The 16,177-nt window shown below is 51.8% G+C and overlaps 2 protein-coding genes across 6 annotated transcripts in view; one reads left to right on the top strand and one right to left on the bottom strand.

Annotated features, from left to right (window-relative positions):
- LOC122388103 (pigment-dispersing hormone type 1-like) overlaps positions 1-16,177 on the top strand; it is a 90,569-nt gene that overhangs the window by 4,163 nt on the left and 70,229 nt on the right. The gene's annotated exons all lie outside the window — the stretch shown is intronic.
- LOC122387517 (probable chitinase 10) overlaps positions 1-16,177 on the bottom strand; it is a 39,247-nt gene that overhangs the window by 1,403 nt on the left and 21,667 nt on the right. For 2 of the 4 annotated variants that reach the window (XM_043377824.1, XM_043377911.1), the window contains exons 15-46: positions 15,783-15,938; positions 15,248-15,421; positions 14,599-14,952; positions 14,017-14,232; positions 13,581-13,733; positions 12,998-13,345; positions 12,508-12,687; positions 12,163-12,377; positions 11,664-11,942; positions 11,217-11,402; positions 10,641-11,045; positions 10,286-10,462; positions 10,035-10,139; positions 9,584-9,797; positions 9,234-9,448; positions 8,643-8,921; positions 8,285-8,470; positions 6,869-7,255; positions 6,421-6,624; positions 5,392-6,069; positions 4,999-5,140; positions 4,671-4,813; positions 3,847-4,419; positions 3,391-3,615; positions 3,017-3,199; positions 2,645-2,779; positions 2,238-2,452; positions 1,821-1,954; positions 1,312-1,523; positions 937-1,072; positions 561-703; positions 137-322 (exon numbers count right to left, since the gene is read on the bottom strand). In XM_043377824.1, the coding sequence (XP_043233759.1) occupies positions 137-322; positions 561-703; positions 937-1,072; positions 1,312-1,523; positions 1,821-1,954; positions 2,238-2,452; positions 2,645-2,779; positions 3,017-3,199; positions 3,391-3,615; positions 3,847-4,419; positions 4,671-4,813; positions 4,999-5,140; positions 5,392-6,069; positions 6,421-6,624; positions 6,869-7,255; positions 8,285-8,470; positions 8,643-8,921; positions 9,234-9,448; positions 9,584-9,797; positions 10,035-10,139; positions 10,286-10,462; positions 10,641-11,045; positions 11,217-11,402; positions 11,664-11,942; positions 12,163-12,377; positions 12,508-12,687; positions 12,998-13,345; positions 13,581-13,733; positions 14,017-14,232; positions 14,599-14,952; positions 15,248-15,421; positions 15,783-15,938 (7,538 nt within the window). The remainder of the gene's footprint in view (positions 1-136; positions 323-560; positions 704-936; positions 1,073-1,311; positions 1,524-1,820; positions 1,955-2,237; positions 2,453-2,644; positions 2,780-3,016; positions 3,200-3,390; positions 3,616-3,846; positions 4,420-4,670; positions 4,814-4,998; positions 5,141-5,391; positions 6,070-6,420; positions 6,625-6,868; positions 7,256-8,284; positions 8,471-8,642; positions 8,922-9,233; positions 9,449-9,583; positions 9,798-10,034; positions 10,140-10,285; positions 10,463-10,640; positions 11,046-11,216; positions 11,403-11,663; positions 11,943-12,162; positions 12,378-12,507; positions 12,688-12,997; positions 13,346-13,580; positions 13,734-14,016; positions 14,233-14,598; positions 14,953-15,247; positions 15,422-15,782; positions 15,939-16,177) is intronic. The other 2 variants (XM_043378066.1, XM_043377985.1) reach the window with 2 other exon arrangements.

Genomic DNA, 16,177 nt, shown 5'->3' with positions numbered 1-16,177 from the left:
GCATTTAAAAACTTGAATATTCATTTGAAGAATATAAAGAGAATAAGGTGTAAAGAGATCGCTTAGTCCTAAAAGACTCGCACATATAGTACTTCTCTCCGGTATGCCTCACTGGCTCTCGGGCGGTGGTACTGACCTCGTAGAAGGCAAGGAAGCCGGCGGCGCGTGTGTACTTGCCGGCCCGACCCTTGCCGTACGACTTGGCGTTCAGGCCGTGCTTGCTGGCCTCGGTGAGGCCGAACGACTGGCCGTACATGGGGATGCCCATCACCATCTTCTTGGGGTCGGCGCCCTTCTCGATGTAGTAGTTCATCGTGAAGTTCTGCGGCGGAAAATCGGCGAAGGTTAGATGCGACTTGAGAGGCGACCCTCTACAGTGATGCCCGTCCCTTGACTTGTCTGGGTCGCAATGGTCTTTTGATAAAACGTGAAAGTTACTTGTTTTCTAATGCAATGACTCAACTTCGGAAAGAAGCTTAGCAACAGCGAAGTCGAACTAACGGTCGATTACCGACTTAGTGTTCATTTAACTGAATGTCTAAGCATGGGGCATTACTTACGGCGTTAAAGTGGGGCACGTCGTCCTCCGGATGGAAGTACATCGGGGCGACGTGTCCGGTCTTCTTGTCCCAGTGACCGTGGAAGTCGTAGGTCATCACGTTGATGATGTCCAGGTACTTGGAGAGCATCGGCACCTCGTATCCTACGAATTAATGTTAGGGTAAGCGGCGTTCTCGTGCATGTTGTATAGAAAATACCTTAGTTTTATATCGAACGACAAAATAATGGATAAGGTTCTACATTGCTTTCGCTACGAGACATCACTAAGATTAAAGTGATCGTGGAATGTGTATTTAATTTTACTTTGTGCTGGCAAATTGTATTTATCAAGGAAGACCTATCGCAAATTCAAACTCACTTGAACATTTAACTTACCGAGATCGATAACCTTCTTGTTGGGCGAGACGGCAGCCGTCAACAGATAGCCCTTGGGCTCGAAGGCTTCCTTGAGCTCCCTCATTAGGGCAGTAAAGCCCTGCTTGTCGGAAGCGTGTGCCTCGTCACAGTTAACCTGAAGTCAGAACGGGAATAAACGTGTTAAGAAGATGTTGAAGTCACTAACCCTTGCTTAGATATTGATGCATTTTTGCTTGTTAGAACGACTGGTATATAGCCATGGTTTCTTTAAGTTTCATTGCAAGAACGCACACATTTCTCCAAAAAGCCATCTGCCACATCCTAGTTCCTCGGGTTTGTAAGTCATCAAAGACCTGGAGCTCTGCCGGGAAGAGCTTCGACCACACCACCCACCTGCCAGCAGGCCGGGTACTCCCAGTCCAGATCCAGGCCGTCGAAGTTGAACTTCTCCAGGAACACCATCACCGAGTGGATGAACTTCTTGCGCAGCGCCGGGCTGTTGACCATGACGCTGTACTTGTTGCCCAGGGAGTCGTTCCAACCGCCAATGGCGCAGATGGCCTTCGTCCTCGGGCCCTTTTGGCGCGTGAACTTCAGGTAGAATTCTGCCAAAATTAAGGATTAGCGTCACCTTCAATTTGTGACACATTAGCAACGCTTATTATATTCTTTATGTAGCCTTATGCAGCATTTAAGTATTTAAACCATGACAACGTTAAAAATATTGTACTTTTGATGCATGTTACTGCTCACGTTTTTTTTTCTCGGATGAAAATGTTTGCCTTTCTTATAGACGTCCGGCAACGTTGTCAGCTCTGCACCGATGCCAGATATGTCTCCACCCTCCCGGACCACCGGCCTTGCACATAGCCTCGCACAAATCCTAACCGTACAGTACTCACCGTTGTCAATGTCAGCCCACGGGTCGTGAGTCTTGATGGTGTACTCGGTGGGGTGCAGGACGGTGAATCCATACACGATGTGGGTGCAGAGCTCCGTATCAATGTTCGACGGCGAGTACTTGCCCTTGCCGCGTCTGAAAAAAAAAACAAATGAAACGGTTCAGATACGACCGTTACTTATTCTGTTAATCTGGTTAGGATCGTTGGAGTTCACTCGGCAACCTATCGGCTACTCCTTACAACAATTAGTTGGTAAAGTGACTATAGTCACCAAATTTGGCTGTCATCGTTTTATCGGCAAACTGCGTGACAAGAAAGCGCGGCAAGTTTCTCAGACTGCCCTTTCTCAGACCCCACTTTCGCGGGATTTCGTTACTGCTGCGGCCCGGCCGCGCCGTCGTCGCCCTGTGCGCTCACCTGTACCAGGACCAGTTGGTGAAGTAGCAGACCACCTTGTAGCCGGTGTCGGCGGCGGTGCCGGCCTCGGTGGAGCTCGTCGGCACGGTCGGCGTGGTGGTCACCATGGCCTGCGAGACGCCCGACTGGACCGGGGCGCTGCCGCCAGCCGGCGCCGCCGGCTGCTCGGCGAACGGACACTTGGCAGAGGCGGGCCAGTCGCACTGCGTGGTCTCCTGCGGGCGACGGGGTCCGTGAGAAAGACGCCGGAGGGGCCACAGACAAATGAATATGACAGTTTCGCGAGGAAGACACCGTACTGGCGGCAGATTCGTGCGAAGGATTTGGCCGACAATAGTCTTACGATGCTGATATAGTTTGCTAAATGATATTATACTGAAGCTGGAACGATGCGGCGGCCTACGTACCCTGTTGTAGTGAGTGCCTGGCGGACAGTACGTCTCCTGGAGTTCGTTGTTGACGCACGTGAAGAATTTGTCACACTCGGTCTGACTCGGCATCTTCTCGCCAACCTTGTCACACGCGGCTCCGACCTCCAGCTCCTGAGAAAATAGCCACGTCATTTTGCTATGAAATGTTAACTCGGGTGCAAAGGATTACTAATTTGTCATTCAAATGATCAGGTTGCATTTATTTTCCTCGTGATCATGTATAGATCAAAAGGAAAAAGGTAACTTTGCACGTCTCTTGAGAGCATAAACCGTAACCTATACGGGAAGCTAGTTTTCACAATTATTCGGACCATCGAATCTGTACCGGATCACGTGCTGCGAGCTCACCCTAGTTCCCTCGGGCATGGCTGGCGCGGCCGTGGTGGCCGGCCTGGCGGACTCCGCGGTGGTCGAAGGCATGGGCGCCTCGGTGGTCGAAGGCATGGGCGTCTCGGTGGTCGACGGTGGAGGAGCAGGATACGCCGGGGTACCCGCCGGGTCACTGGTCGACGGCTCAGCCTTGATTTCGAGCTGGAAAAGATCGGGCATCTCACAATCACGGTTTATTGTGCAAAGCTCGTTTTCTGTTCGGTGACCGTAGACAGCAACATTCCTGTATATGGTGTTGCGACTTTTAGGGAAAGATTATCGTGACAGGAAAGTATTTTGTGCCACTCTAGGCAAAGACACTATTTGTTGCCTGCGAAACGTCTTCCACTCACCGCGGTGTCCGGCGCCTTGGTGGACGCGGCCGCGGCGCTAGCTGCCTCGATGTCTCCACGGGAGCAGTCGACGTTGCGGGCGTGGTCGCAGTTGTCGGAGAAGGCGTTCCACTTGAGGCCGCCGCCGCACGACTGCACGAAGTACTCGCCGTTGTTGCACACCAGGAACTTCTCGCAGTCGACGTGAGGCCGGTACTCGCCCTGCCGTGAGCACTTGCCACCGGTCTGCGGAAATAATGAGTTTATGAGACAGGCATTCACAAAACCGAGCGATTGGCATCAGAGTATCATGGTGTCATAGACATTAAAGGCTTGGTAAACTTCAAAACCCACTCATCAATACAAAGGTTGATGCACTGCTACTTGATCAGCATTTTCTAAGTCATAAATCCTGCTCCGTGCTGCAGAACACCACACTCCCGTTGCGTAGCTGGCTGTGGGTGCCGCTCTACTAACCGTGGGCGGCTGCGGCGGCGGCTTGGGCGTGGTGGTAGTGGTGGTGGTGGCGCCCGGGGACCCGGGCGGCGGCGGCTCGGCGGCCTGCACCACCATGCCGCCCACGTCGCAGTCCTCCTGCCGCTCCGGCTCCTGACGAAGCACCCGGTTGATGGTACGCAGCAGCGGGTGCGCCTCGCAGCCGCACCGGTTGCGGAAGTCGTCCAGGTCGAGCGCCCAGATCATGCCGCCGCCCAGGTCCATGTGGCGGATGTACTCGGACTTGTATCGGATCATGTCGGCGTCGTCGAACGAGAACCACTGGCTGCCCTTGTAGGCGTACGGGCCCATCCGCTTCTTGGGGTCCTTCACCACCGTCCAGCCGCCAGACTTGATCTTGTGGCAGATCTCGTAGTAGGCGAGGAAGCCGCCGGCCCTGGTGAACCTTCCAGCCTCGCCCTTGCCGTAAGAGCGAGCGTTCAGGCCATTGACGCTGTTATCAGCCAGGCTGAACGATTGGCCGTACATGGGCATACCCATGACGATCTTCTTCCTGTCGGCTCCCTGCTCGATCCAATACTTGATGGTGAAGTCCTGCGGGAAGACGCAGAATGCCGTTATAGTTGGCTCTTGACGAGTGATTGTACGTCATTTGTTGACACCCCCCACCCCCTAAAATTCCTGATTATATTGCATTCAGAGACGAGCTCAAACAGGTTGGATTGTCATCTGGTTCGTTAAGCTACTTGCTACGAAAACGTCTCTAAATTAAGAAGATCGGTGGTCAGCTAGTGTTTTTAAGACAATATCCGAATTCCGAACCAATGGTTGATGAACCTGCTTACCGAATTAAAGAATTCCACTTCATCGCTCGGATAGTGATACATCGGAGCAACATGTCCGGTCTTCTTGTCCCAGTGACCGTGGTAATCGTAAGTCATCACAGATATGATGTCAAGGTACTTGGAGAGCATCGGAACGTCATATCCTGGAAGCAAGCAGACAGGTTTTGTCAGTGGTATGTTTAATCGACCTCACAACGCTACGCTGATTGACTGGGCACACGACGTCAGTCGCCAGTTATGAAGGCCGCTTTCAATTGCACGCTGCAGAACGGTAAATACTGCCACCTTTGAACCCTCCGAATGCATCCCTGCATCGCCCTGTACTCACCCTGGTCGATGACCTTCTTGTTGGGCGACACGGCGGCGGTCAGCAGCAGCGGGGTGTCGCGGGCCCGGAACGCCTCGCTCAGCTCCTTGATCCAGGCGCTGAAGGCGTCCTTATCCGACGCGGGGCCCTTGTCGCAGTTCACCTGTGTCCCAAAGGCGTTTGTGAATATGGATGTCATCGAGAAGTTCTGCATCTTATTAATGGTAGCATTCAATTAAAACTTCTCTCCTTCAGAAATCCAGAAGAATAAAAACATCTCACGGAAGGAAGTATCGTGACGTGACTGAGATAGATCACTATTTAAGAGGAGTGCCGATATTTTGACTCATGATAAATGACAAACTTTAAAGCATTGCCCTGTCTTTTAAGACGTGAGATGCCCACGGTTCTCACCTGCCAGCACTTGGGGTACTCCCAGTCCAAGTCGAGACCGTCGAAGTTGTGCTTCTCCACGAACTCGACGGCATGCTGGACGAACTTGCGCCGGCTCTCGGGGTTGTTGACCAGCTTACTGTACTTGTCGCCGGCCGAGTCGTTCCAGCCGCCCAGCGCCAGCACCACCTTGACGCCCTTGCTCTTGAGCGCGGTCACCTGTTCGTAGAAGCTGTTGTCGAGGTCGGCCCAGCTGTCGTGCGGACGGATCAGACCGTTCTGGCCGAGCACGGCGAATCCGTACATGATGTGCGTGCACAGACTGACGTCAATGTCCTCCGGCTTGTACTTGCCCTCGCCGGGCCGGTACCAGGCCCAGTTGGTGAAGTAGCACACCACCATGTACTGATCCTTAGCGGCCGGCGGGAAGGGACCAAACTTGACAGGACCCTCATACTCCATCTCCATACCCATTTCGGGTTTCTCCATGCCCATCTCCATACCCATGTCTGGCTTCTCCATGCCCATGTCGGGCTTCTCCATGCCCATCTCCATACCCATGTCTGGTTTCTCTACGCCCATCTCCATACCCATGTCGGGTTTTTCCATGCCCATCTCCATGCCCATATCAGGCTTCTCCATTTCCATGTCAGGCTTTTCCATGCCCATGTCAGGCTTTTCCATTCCCATGTCCGGTTTCTGTAAACGAGCGAGACATTCATATGATCAGCAGTTAGATAAATGAGAAATGCTTCTGCTTTAGAATGATAAAGATTTTGGGATAGCTCGAAAAGTAGTTGCATGATTAGATAACACATAAGTTTTGGTCCATAGAAGACTGCAAGCTAGTTAATGCTTTTTCTTTTGGCTACTACCGTTTACCATTTGTTACATCTGCGAAGCTAGCCAATCCCGAATTTAACACACACATTGCCTTTTTCAAATCGTAGCCAATGTTCATTTTAGTGGGAAAAAGTAATGAACGGTATGTTATCAATCATGTTTTACCCATATTGTTTCAGCATGCTTGCCGCTACATGCCATACTCACCATTGATTCTGGCTGGGACGTTTCCAAGAGTTTGCCAGTGCACTTGGCTGACTCGGGGAAGTTGCAGACCTCGTGTTTGGCGTCCCAGTGCAGGGATGACGGGCACGAGAACGTCTCGTATACCTTGTCAGGTGTGCACAGCATGTATTTGTCGCAGTATTCGTGGGGCATGTACGCTCCAACGTTCGAACATGGTCCACCAGCCTGCAATAGAAAATTCAGATTAAATCACGTAGTCGTCACAGGACTATTTCAAAGTGTAACACTTGACATGTAGGCATCTCTCACTGTGCTGTCTATGATTGGCAAATTGGCATCTGTGATTGTCTTGAGAATGCAGTAATTCCAGATAAAAAGCATTGTAATTGATATATGGCATATTAACGTAGTTGCCATAGTTTTGAAGTATTAGTGTAATGCTGCATTTGTGTACGATGCTGCGACTTACTGCCATTGTCTCTGTCATTGAGGACACCGGCGCCTTGGTGGTCGTGGCCATGGTAGTGGAAGCCATAGTAGTCGGGGCCGTTGTTGCTGGGGCCGCAGTAGTCATTGCCATGCCAGTCTCGCCACTGCCGCCCCTGATGTTGAGGCCGTCGGCGATCACCGTCAGCAGCGGGTACTTGCCCTGGGAGCACACACCGTTGAAGTCGTCCAGGTCCAGCGCCCAGATCATGCCTCCGCCCAGACCGCGCTCCTTGATCCACTGGGTCTTGAAGCGCAGCGAGTCCCTGTCGTCGAACGACACCCACTGGTTGCCCTTGTAGGCGTAGGGGCCCATGCGGTTCTGCGGGTCCTGGACGGTGGTCCAGCCCTCCTTCTGGCGCTGGCAGATCTGTGGAAAAGAGAAGATTATTAGTTCAGGAACGTTTACATAAATTAGGGATTATTACGAGCGAGCGAGCGCAGCGAGCGAAGCGAAGTCTTTTCAATATAAGGGAAAAATCTCAGTATGAGCGGCCCGGCCCGGCCTGTAACGCTTTTGAGAGGCTTATATCTCAGCAACCGCTGGACCGATTGGCCTGCGGTCTTTTTTGCTGGGTAGCCCCATCCCTTCTACCCCGTAATTGACTACTTTTGATACATCTCAGTGACCGTCGTGGCACGTGCCACGTGAAAAGCCAAGGGTGTTCAAGCTGTTTTGAAAAAGTAGTGATTTTGAGAGGCTCATATCTCAGCAGCCGCTTGGGCAATTGTCTTGCGGTAATTTTTGTAGGGTAGCTGCATCCCTTCTACCAAAGGTCGGATACTCTTGATCTATGTCAGTGACCCCCACTGCACGTGCAAAATACAACAATAAGAGGTGTCAAATTTGTTCCCATTTTAATAACTCGGTAATTACCGGGGCGATTTCGCTGAAACTTGGCAAACAGGTAGGCACCCACCAGACAATGCATTCCCATGTGTTGCGGTTAAGGTGCTACTGCACGTGCGCACGTGCAGGGGGCGCTTCCAGATCTCGAGAACGGCTGGGCCGATTGCGCTCAAATTTGGTACACGGTTGGGGACCAGTTAGTAGGGTGCCGTGCAAGTCAGTTTGGACCCCGTTTGCACGTGCGCACGTGCAGAATGCCGCTTCCAGATCTCAGGAACGGCTGGGCCGATTGCATTCAAATTTGGTACACCGCTACGACCGTTTAGAAGGGTGCTTTGCGCAGGCCTGTTGGAAGTACCCTCTCGCCCTTCCGCACGTGCAGGGCTCACTATCTCGCTCGCTCGTTATTCGCCCAAAAGGCGTTTTACTGGTTCTAACATCGCTCACTTTCAATGCATAACTTCAAGCTGCGCATCAACACCTTTCTGATGATTCATTGAATCCCGTTGTGTTGCAAGCATTGAAATCGAAGCTGTCCTGTGGTCTCACCTCGTAATAGGCGAGGAATCCCTTGGCGCGTGTCTGAGTGCCGGCCTCTCCAGCTCCGGAGATGGGCGAGTTCAGGCCGGTGTTGGACGGGTTGGACAGCGTGAACGACTGGCCGTACAGGGGCATGCCCATCACGATGTTGCGAGGGGACGCGCCCTTGGCGATCCAGTACTCGATAGCTGATTGCTGTGGGGGAAAATATCAAATCATCATTAGTCTTTCATGAGAAACGGCCGTTAATGACATTAAACTTGCTTCTTTAGCATTTATGCACGATACAGAGTTATGGGACACATTACGAAGAAATTGTCGGCATAGCTTTTTTTTCGAATCTCGGAAAAAATGGCCGGTGACTAACCGTGTTGAAGTAGTCGTAGTCGTCCTCGGGATGGGCCTTGAAGGGCGACACGTGTCCGGTCTTCTTGTCCCAGTGGCCGTGGAAGTCGTACGTCATGACGGCGATCCAGTCGAGGTACTTGTTGATCTCGGGCACGTCGTAGCCGGCGTCGATGACCTTCTTGCTGGGCGAGACGGCGGCCGACAGCAGGAGGTTGTGCTCCTTGAAGGCCATCTTGAGCTCGCGCACCCAGGCGGCAAACATCTCCTTGTCGCTGTCGGGACCCTTGGAGCAATCCACCTATAGGGTGCAACGAGAAAAGGGTTAGTTGTGATGCAAAACCCGTTGAGGTGCTTGACGTTGATTCACTTTTCGACGTTGATGAGGTGTCGGCTAAGAAATTAGTAGTTTTGACCAAACAAGGGATGATTTCTACAAGGAAAATGCGTTTCATGTTTTTACCCTACAGGGCAAAGTGACACACATAACAGTCAGTTTGCGTTAAATGGACATGTTTCCCCACTGAAACTTGGATATCCTGTTCCGCCACCAAGAAAAAATCTAGCGTCATAGCTTCTTGAAGAGCATGCAGTAGTTTGGTGTCGAACTCACCTGCCAGCACTTGGGGTACTCCCAGTCGAGATCCAGACCGTCGAAGTTGTGCTCCTTCAGGAACACGATGGCGTCATCAATGAAGGTCTTCCTGTAGGCGGCGTTGTTGACCAGGTTGCTGTACTTGCTGCCCTGTGAGTCGTTCCAGCCTCCGACAGCCAGCAGAACCTTCTTGCCCTTCTTCTTCAGGTCTGTTACCTTCTTGTACATCATGTCTGTAAGAGTAAGAACGGGCGGATGATTGAAAAGGAAATGCTGCACTATTCCCACGCCTTTAAATTTGTCAACGGCTTGTTTATATAATCATAGTAAAACACAAATATGCACTGGTAATATTCTAAGTAACTCACTGGGGCTGTCGATGTCGGCCCAGCGGTCGAAGATGCGCAGCTTGTGCGTGGAGTAGTCGAGCGTGGCGAAGCCGTAGACGATGTGCGTGCAGAGCGACGGGTCAATGTCCTCGGGCGTGTACTTGCCGATGCCGGGACGGTACATGGCCCAGTTGGTGAAGTAGCACACCATCATGTATCCACCTTCCGACTTCTGTGCACCCATTCCTGGCATCTGAAAATACGGATCGGTTCAGACCAAGTTTTCCACTTCCCCTTAACCATCCTGCAATTAACCACTGCAGATTATTTCTCCGTGTCGAAAAGTGAATGTCATCTAAAACAAACTGATCAAACTGACTGTTTGATGACCCGCATAATTTGACATCGAAAATCTTATCTTAGGACTATTTTCATGGTTTCACATAGCACAAAACCTGGTATTTCGTCTAACGTTCTCTCCATTGCTTACCATCATTTCATGTGAGGAAGTTGGTGCCTTGGTAGTTTGAGCCATTTTCGTGGTCATTTTCTCAGTTGTGCTCTCGGTTGTCGGTGGATCCACCTTGCCCTCCAACTGGAAACGAAAATATGGAAGGTTAGGGTGAGATAATATTTGAATGGCTATGAAGTTCACTACTGCAAAACACTCTAGCTATGAGCTTACATCACATCGGCATCGCTTCTATGCATCGCATGTGACGTGTATATCTCTGAGCGTACCTTTTTGTGGCTTCCGCAGTCGACGTTCTCGGCGTAGTCACAGATGTCCCGCTTGGGATCCCAGTGGAGACCGGCTGCGCACGACATCACCAGGTACTCGCCGTTGTTGCACAGCAGGTACTTGTTGCAGTCGGTGTGAGGACGGTACTCGCCCTGGTTGCTGCATTTACCACCCGTCTGAAAGCAAAGATGAAGAAGATGAATAAGTACCTATAGGTCAATTTGATGAATGATAGTTTTACAGAACACTTGCGAAGCTGCATGAATGAAGTGTTGGATATTTACTTCTCTCTCGTCTTTACATATATCGTTCGAAACTAAAGAAAAGCTCCTTTTTGTCAAGTGTTGCACCCACCTGTGGCTGTTGCGGCGCTGAGGTGGTGGCGGCCGTGGTCGTGGTGGTGGTCGTCGTCGTGGTCTCAGTGGCTGACATGCTGCCACTGCTGCCGCCCATCTCCCCTTCGACGGAGACGGAGGCAGCCGAGCTCATGCCTCCGCTGTTGGCCTTGATGTTGAGGCCGTCGGCGATCACCGTCAGCAGCGGGTACTTGCCCTGGGAGCACACACCGTTAAAGTCGTCCAGATCCAGCGCCCAGATCATGCCTCCGCCCAGACCGCGCTCCTTGATCCACTGGGTCTTGTAGCGCAGCGAGTCCCTGTCGTCGAACGACACCCACTGGTTGCCCTTGTAGGCGTAGGGGCCCATGCGGTTCTCCGGGTCCTGGACGGTGGTCCAGCCCTCCTTCTGGCGCTGGCAGATCTGTGGAAAAGAGAATATCATTAGTTCAGGAACGCTTACATAAATTAGGGTTATTCTAACATCGCTCACTTTCAATGCATAACCTCAAGCTGCGCATCAACACCTTTCTGATGATTCATTGAGTCCCGTTGTGGTGCAAGCATTGAAATCGAAGCTGTCGTGTGGTCTCACCTCGTAATAGGCGAGGAATCCCTTGGCGCGTGTCTGAGTGCCGGCCTCTCCGGCTCCGGAGATGGGAGAGTTCAGTCCGGTGTTGGACGGGTTGGACAGCGTGAACGACTGGCCGTACAGCGGCATGCCCATCACGATGTTGCGAGGGGACGCGCCCTTGGCGATCCAGTGCTCGATAGCTGATTGCTGTGGGGAAAAAGGCATCCGTGGTTAGAAGTGCTTCCGTGTAGACTCGGAAAGGTCTTTATCAAAACTTGAGAGCATTAAGCATCTTGAAGAGCTTTTTATTGAGGGTATGTTTAATCAAAATATTTATGGCACCTATTCTTTCCAATGTCCACTACATATATTTAGTCATAAAGCCGAAGCACGACACTAAGCTCGTTCTGTTTTCTTAACATAGTTACATATTAGCCAGAGATTCTGTATCTTTTGCCGGTGACTAACCGTGTTGAAGTAGTCGTAGTCGTCCTCAGGATGGGCCTTGAATGGTGACACGTGTCCGGTCTTCTTGTCCCAATGGCCGTGGAAATCGTACGTCATGACGGCGATCCAGTCGAGGTACTTGTTGATCTCAGGCACGTCGTAGCCGGCGTCGATGACCTTCTTGCTGGGCGAGACGGCGGCCGACAGCAAGAGGTTGTGCTCCTTGAAGGCCATCTTGAGCTCGCGCACCCAGGCGGCAAACATCTCCTTGTCGCTGTCGGGACCCTTGGAGCAGTCCACCTGGCGAAATGGTCACAAGAATTAGACTAAGTTAGACAAAGATAAATGTGTTGTACGCGAGAGACATACCATGTCATGTTCAGTCGGCACCGGAATTCCGACCGTTTGAGTCATGCCGCAGGTTATCATGCTTTTGAAATTTAGGCGCACCGTTTATAAGTATCGCGGCTTTTAGAACCTCAAAGAGTCGCAGCCTCAAGGAAAGCGCCGTCGAACTCACCTGCCAGCACTTGGGGTACTCCCAGTCGAGATCCAGACCGTCGAAGTTGTGCTCCTTCAGGAACACGATGGCGTCATCAATGAAGATCTTCCTGTATGCGGCGTTGTTGACCAGGTTGCTGTACTTGCTGCCTTGGGAATCGTTCCAGCCTCCGACAGCCAGCAGAACCTTCTTGCCCTTCTTCTTCAGGTCTGTTACCTTCTTGTACATCATGTCTGTAAGAGTAAGAACGGGTTGGTGAACGGAAACGAAGCACGGCATCATTTCTACGCTTTAATTTTTATGGTTGTTCATTATATCAAAGTAAAACAGAAACATGCCTTGATGATATCAAATGTAACTCACTGGGGCTGTCGATGTCGGCCCAGCGGTCGAAGATGCGCAGCTTGTGCGTGGAGTAGTCGAGCGTGGCGAAGCCGTAGACGATGTGTGTGCAGAGCGACGGGTCAATGTCCTCGGGCGTGTACTTGCCGATGCCGGGACGGTACATGGCCCAGTTGGTGAAGTAGCACACCATCTTGTATTCTGAAAATGTAGCACGTGGTTTGAGGGCACGTTTTTTACCATAAAAATATTCAAGTCTATCGAATGTTCCCTATTGTATGTTTGTTCTCTATTGAAAATCAGCAATCTTGTACCAAGTATGTGTGAAAGCATGCAACATTTAAACGGAGAATAATGCCATATTGGGCCTGCAAAGGTTTGCAACGTTCAGTTATGATACAGATAAAAAGGTATTTTTTGTGGAAACATCTGGTTTTGTTTAGTCAAAAGCGTCAAAACGTAACAATCAGGTATGAAGTGATCGGGAATGGTCTTACATAGTAACGCTTACCGGTGTTATCTTTCCCGGTGGTGGCCACCTCGGTCGTGGTCATCATCTGACCGCCAGTCATCTGACCACCAGTCATCTGACCACCAGTCATCTGACTGCCGGTCATCTGACTGCCGCCAGTCATCTGACTGCCGGTCATCTGGCCGCCAGTCATCTGACCACCAGTCATTTGACCCTCGGTCATCTGACCCTCGGTCATCTGGCCACCGGTCATCTGGCCACCGGTCATCTGGCTCTCGGACATCTGACCTCCGCTCATCTGTCCTTCAGTCATCTGACTGTCGGTCATCTCACCAGCAGGCTTGGAGCTCTCGGCCATTTGTCCCTCGGTGATAGCGGAAGCCATGCCTGGTGGGAAGAGGAAGTTTTGGTCACATCCCTTTGCAGTTTGCACTGAAGATGCTATTCACGTCTCTGATTCAACAGTATCGCTAGGCCTGATGTCATCGGATAGGAAAAATGCTCATCGCAAACTGCATTTAAATCAGAGTACAGGTACGTATGAAATTTGACAGCATGCGTACTGTAACGAGCCTGATGCCCCTCAGCAGTCAGCGCACGTAGCCCACTGCCTGCTACGTACCGGTGTTGCAGGGCGACTCGAAGTTGTCCGGCCAGTCGCAGATCTGCCGGTCCGGGTTCCACAGCAGACCGCTGGCGCACTGCTGCACGAAGGTCATGCCGCCCAGACACCACTTGTAGGCCGAACACTGGCCCGGTATGGCCATGAACGTGCCTGAGGAACACCGGCGGGAGGGTCAGCTGTGGTGCCTGAGGAACACCGGCGGGAGGTTCAGCTGGGGCGCCCGAGGAGGCTTAGCAGTCAGCGAGAACAATGCCTGACAATTTTCCCAATATGCTGGGGGTAGCTTACGATAAGCTTCGGTTCCCTCTAGTGTTGGTCCTTAGTCCTCGACCTCACACTGTTTTACGATTCGGTAGCAGTGCTGTTAATTACGGAAACAGACAAATGTGAGTGTCATTAGGTATGGCCGGTCGACGAAGTGAGTGTCGCTCACCGTCCTTGCAGGGCTCCTCGCCGCGCTGCTCGTTCTCCGGCGTGGTCGTCATGGCCTCCATGGTGGTGGTCTCCATGGTGGTGGTCTTCATGGTGGTGGTCCGGGTGGTCATCGGCCTCATGGTGGTCGTCGGCTCCTCGGTGGTCGTCGTCGGACTCATGGTGCGGGTCATCGTTTTCATCGTGGTCGACGACGGAGACTCGCCCTTCGCCGATTCTGAGGGGCAGAGCCGGGACAGTTGAGTTAACCTTGAAAATTAACTGTGGTGAAAAATGATCCTCATGCTTTCTTAGGATGCATTGTGCAATCTTCTTACGCTTAGATCGTTCAGTACCCAATAAATAGCGATGAAATTACTGGCTGTCACACTGAATGGGACAAATTATTTGACTCGGTGACATTCAATCAAATAAAACCCTGCATTTCCATTGGTTTTGTATTGTAATGTGCAGACGTTGATATATTATGCTTTTCAGCCCAAGGCGATGTCTCTTCGGCCTGAATGAATTTCAACTAGCCTCATGCCTACAAATACCCTGCTCTCACGTCCACCCCACATCTCCCTGCCCGTCTTCCACTCACCGATGGTGCAGCCGACGGCCTCTGGCCAGTCGCACTGGCTGGTCACCGGGTTGAAGTGCAGCGGCTGCGAGCATTTCAGCATGGTGGGCCCCTCGGGCGTGTTGCGGTAGTAGGCCGTGCAGCTGTTCGGGTCCGGCGCGAAACCGAGCGCGTTGAACTGCAGGTTGCTGGGCGGCGGCGTGGTGGCGCCCGGCTCAGGGACGGCGGCCGCCGTGGTCGTGGAGGCGGTGGTGGTGGTGGTAGGAGTCGTGGTCGTGGTGGTCGTGGTCGTGGTCGTGGTGGTGGGAGCGGTGGTGGGCGCCATCCAGGACGTGGACGAGCTCGGACGCCAGGTGGTCGGGTTGTTACCTGCAACTGAAAAAGAAAATCAACGTTAGTGAAGAGTAGTAATCATCGCACAATTTATTATGCTCCAATGCTCGCATAAAAATATCAGCAATGTTGCTTTGCCTTATTTCCAAATGGTGAACGATCTGGATGATTGGTGAATTTAGTTTAAATTACTTTTTAAACTTTGTGGGAAGCGTATAGTTTTTCAGCCTTGCTCTGAATTCCATTTTCATTGGAGGCGCCAATCATATGTCCCAATATGCCCAGTCTTTTCCTTCCCCTCGGACCCGTTCCGCCGGGTTCCGCCGGGTCCACTCACTGGATCCGGAGTCGTATGTGGTAGTCATGGGCGGCGGCGCGGGCGTCACCACTGGCGGCGGCTTGGTGCACGAGGGCTGGCTGGGCGCCGCCGGCACGCCGCGCAGGCCGCGCGAGACGGCACGCAACAGCGGCTGAGGCTCCAGACAGCAGTCGTTCTCAAAGTCGTCCAGGTCTGCCGCCGAGAGGAACGATCAAAGATGGTCAGAGATCATTACTAGCTGATGAATTTCGACAGATCGTTTGAAATTTATTTTCTTCACAGGTCATAACTAGATCATAGGTCAAAGAGCTCGTGAACGTGTTTGTACTCAAGTTATTTTTGTAGTTACTTAGTATTGAGTAAATTTAGCTCATGAATGCCTTATGCGATGTAGAGAAACCTGAGTATTTTTGAATGAGAAGGTGAACAAGTAAAACTTCAAACATGTTTCGTAGTTGCATGATTCTGAAGGCCAAAATCCTGGGGCAAAAACCTATGCTTCACGAGCTACTGATGGGCGTCTTGTATCGGGATGTCTGACCCGGTTACTCACCCATGGTCCAGACCATGGCTCCGCCGAGTCCGTTGGACTTGATGTACTGCGTCTTGTCCTGGATGGAGCGGACGTCCTCGTAGCTAGCCCACTGGTCCTTGTGGTACATGTACGGCGCGCCCTGCGGCGAGCGCTTCGACATCCAGCCCGTGCGCACTGCAACGACAGGGGCGGAGGTCAGCGGGGATACTTAAGAGGTCACCGGTCAGAGGTCAGTGGTGATACTTCAGAGGTCACTGGTCAAAGGTCAGAGATGATGCTTCAGAGGTCAATGGTCAAAAGTCAGTGGTCTAGACGTCAAACGTTCAGAGATCAGAAGCAAACTGCTGAGGATAGTGTCAGTGTCAGCGTCGTTTCGATTGCAGGAGATGTGTCTACGTTGGATGGATTTGTTC

Source organism: Amphibalanus amphitrite, unplaced genomic scaffold (genome assembly GCF_019059575.1).
Source record: "Amphibalanus amphitrite isolate SeventyFive unplaced genomic scaffold, NRLGWU_Aamphi_draft 000001F_arrow, whole genome shotgun sequence".
In the NCBI taxonomy this organism is placed as follows: domain Eukaryota; kingdom Metazoa; phylum Arthropoda; class Thecostraca; order Balanomorpha; family Balanidae; genus Amphibalanus; species Amphibalanus amphitrite.
This window is presented reverse-complemented; position numbering and strand designations above follow the sequence as displayed.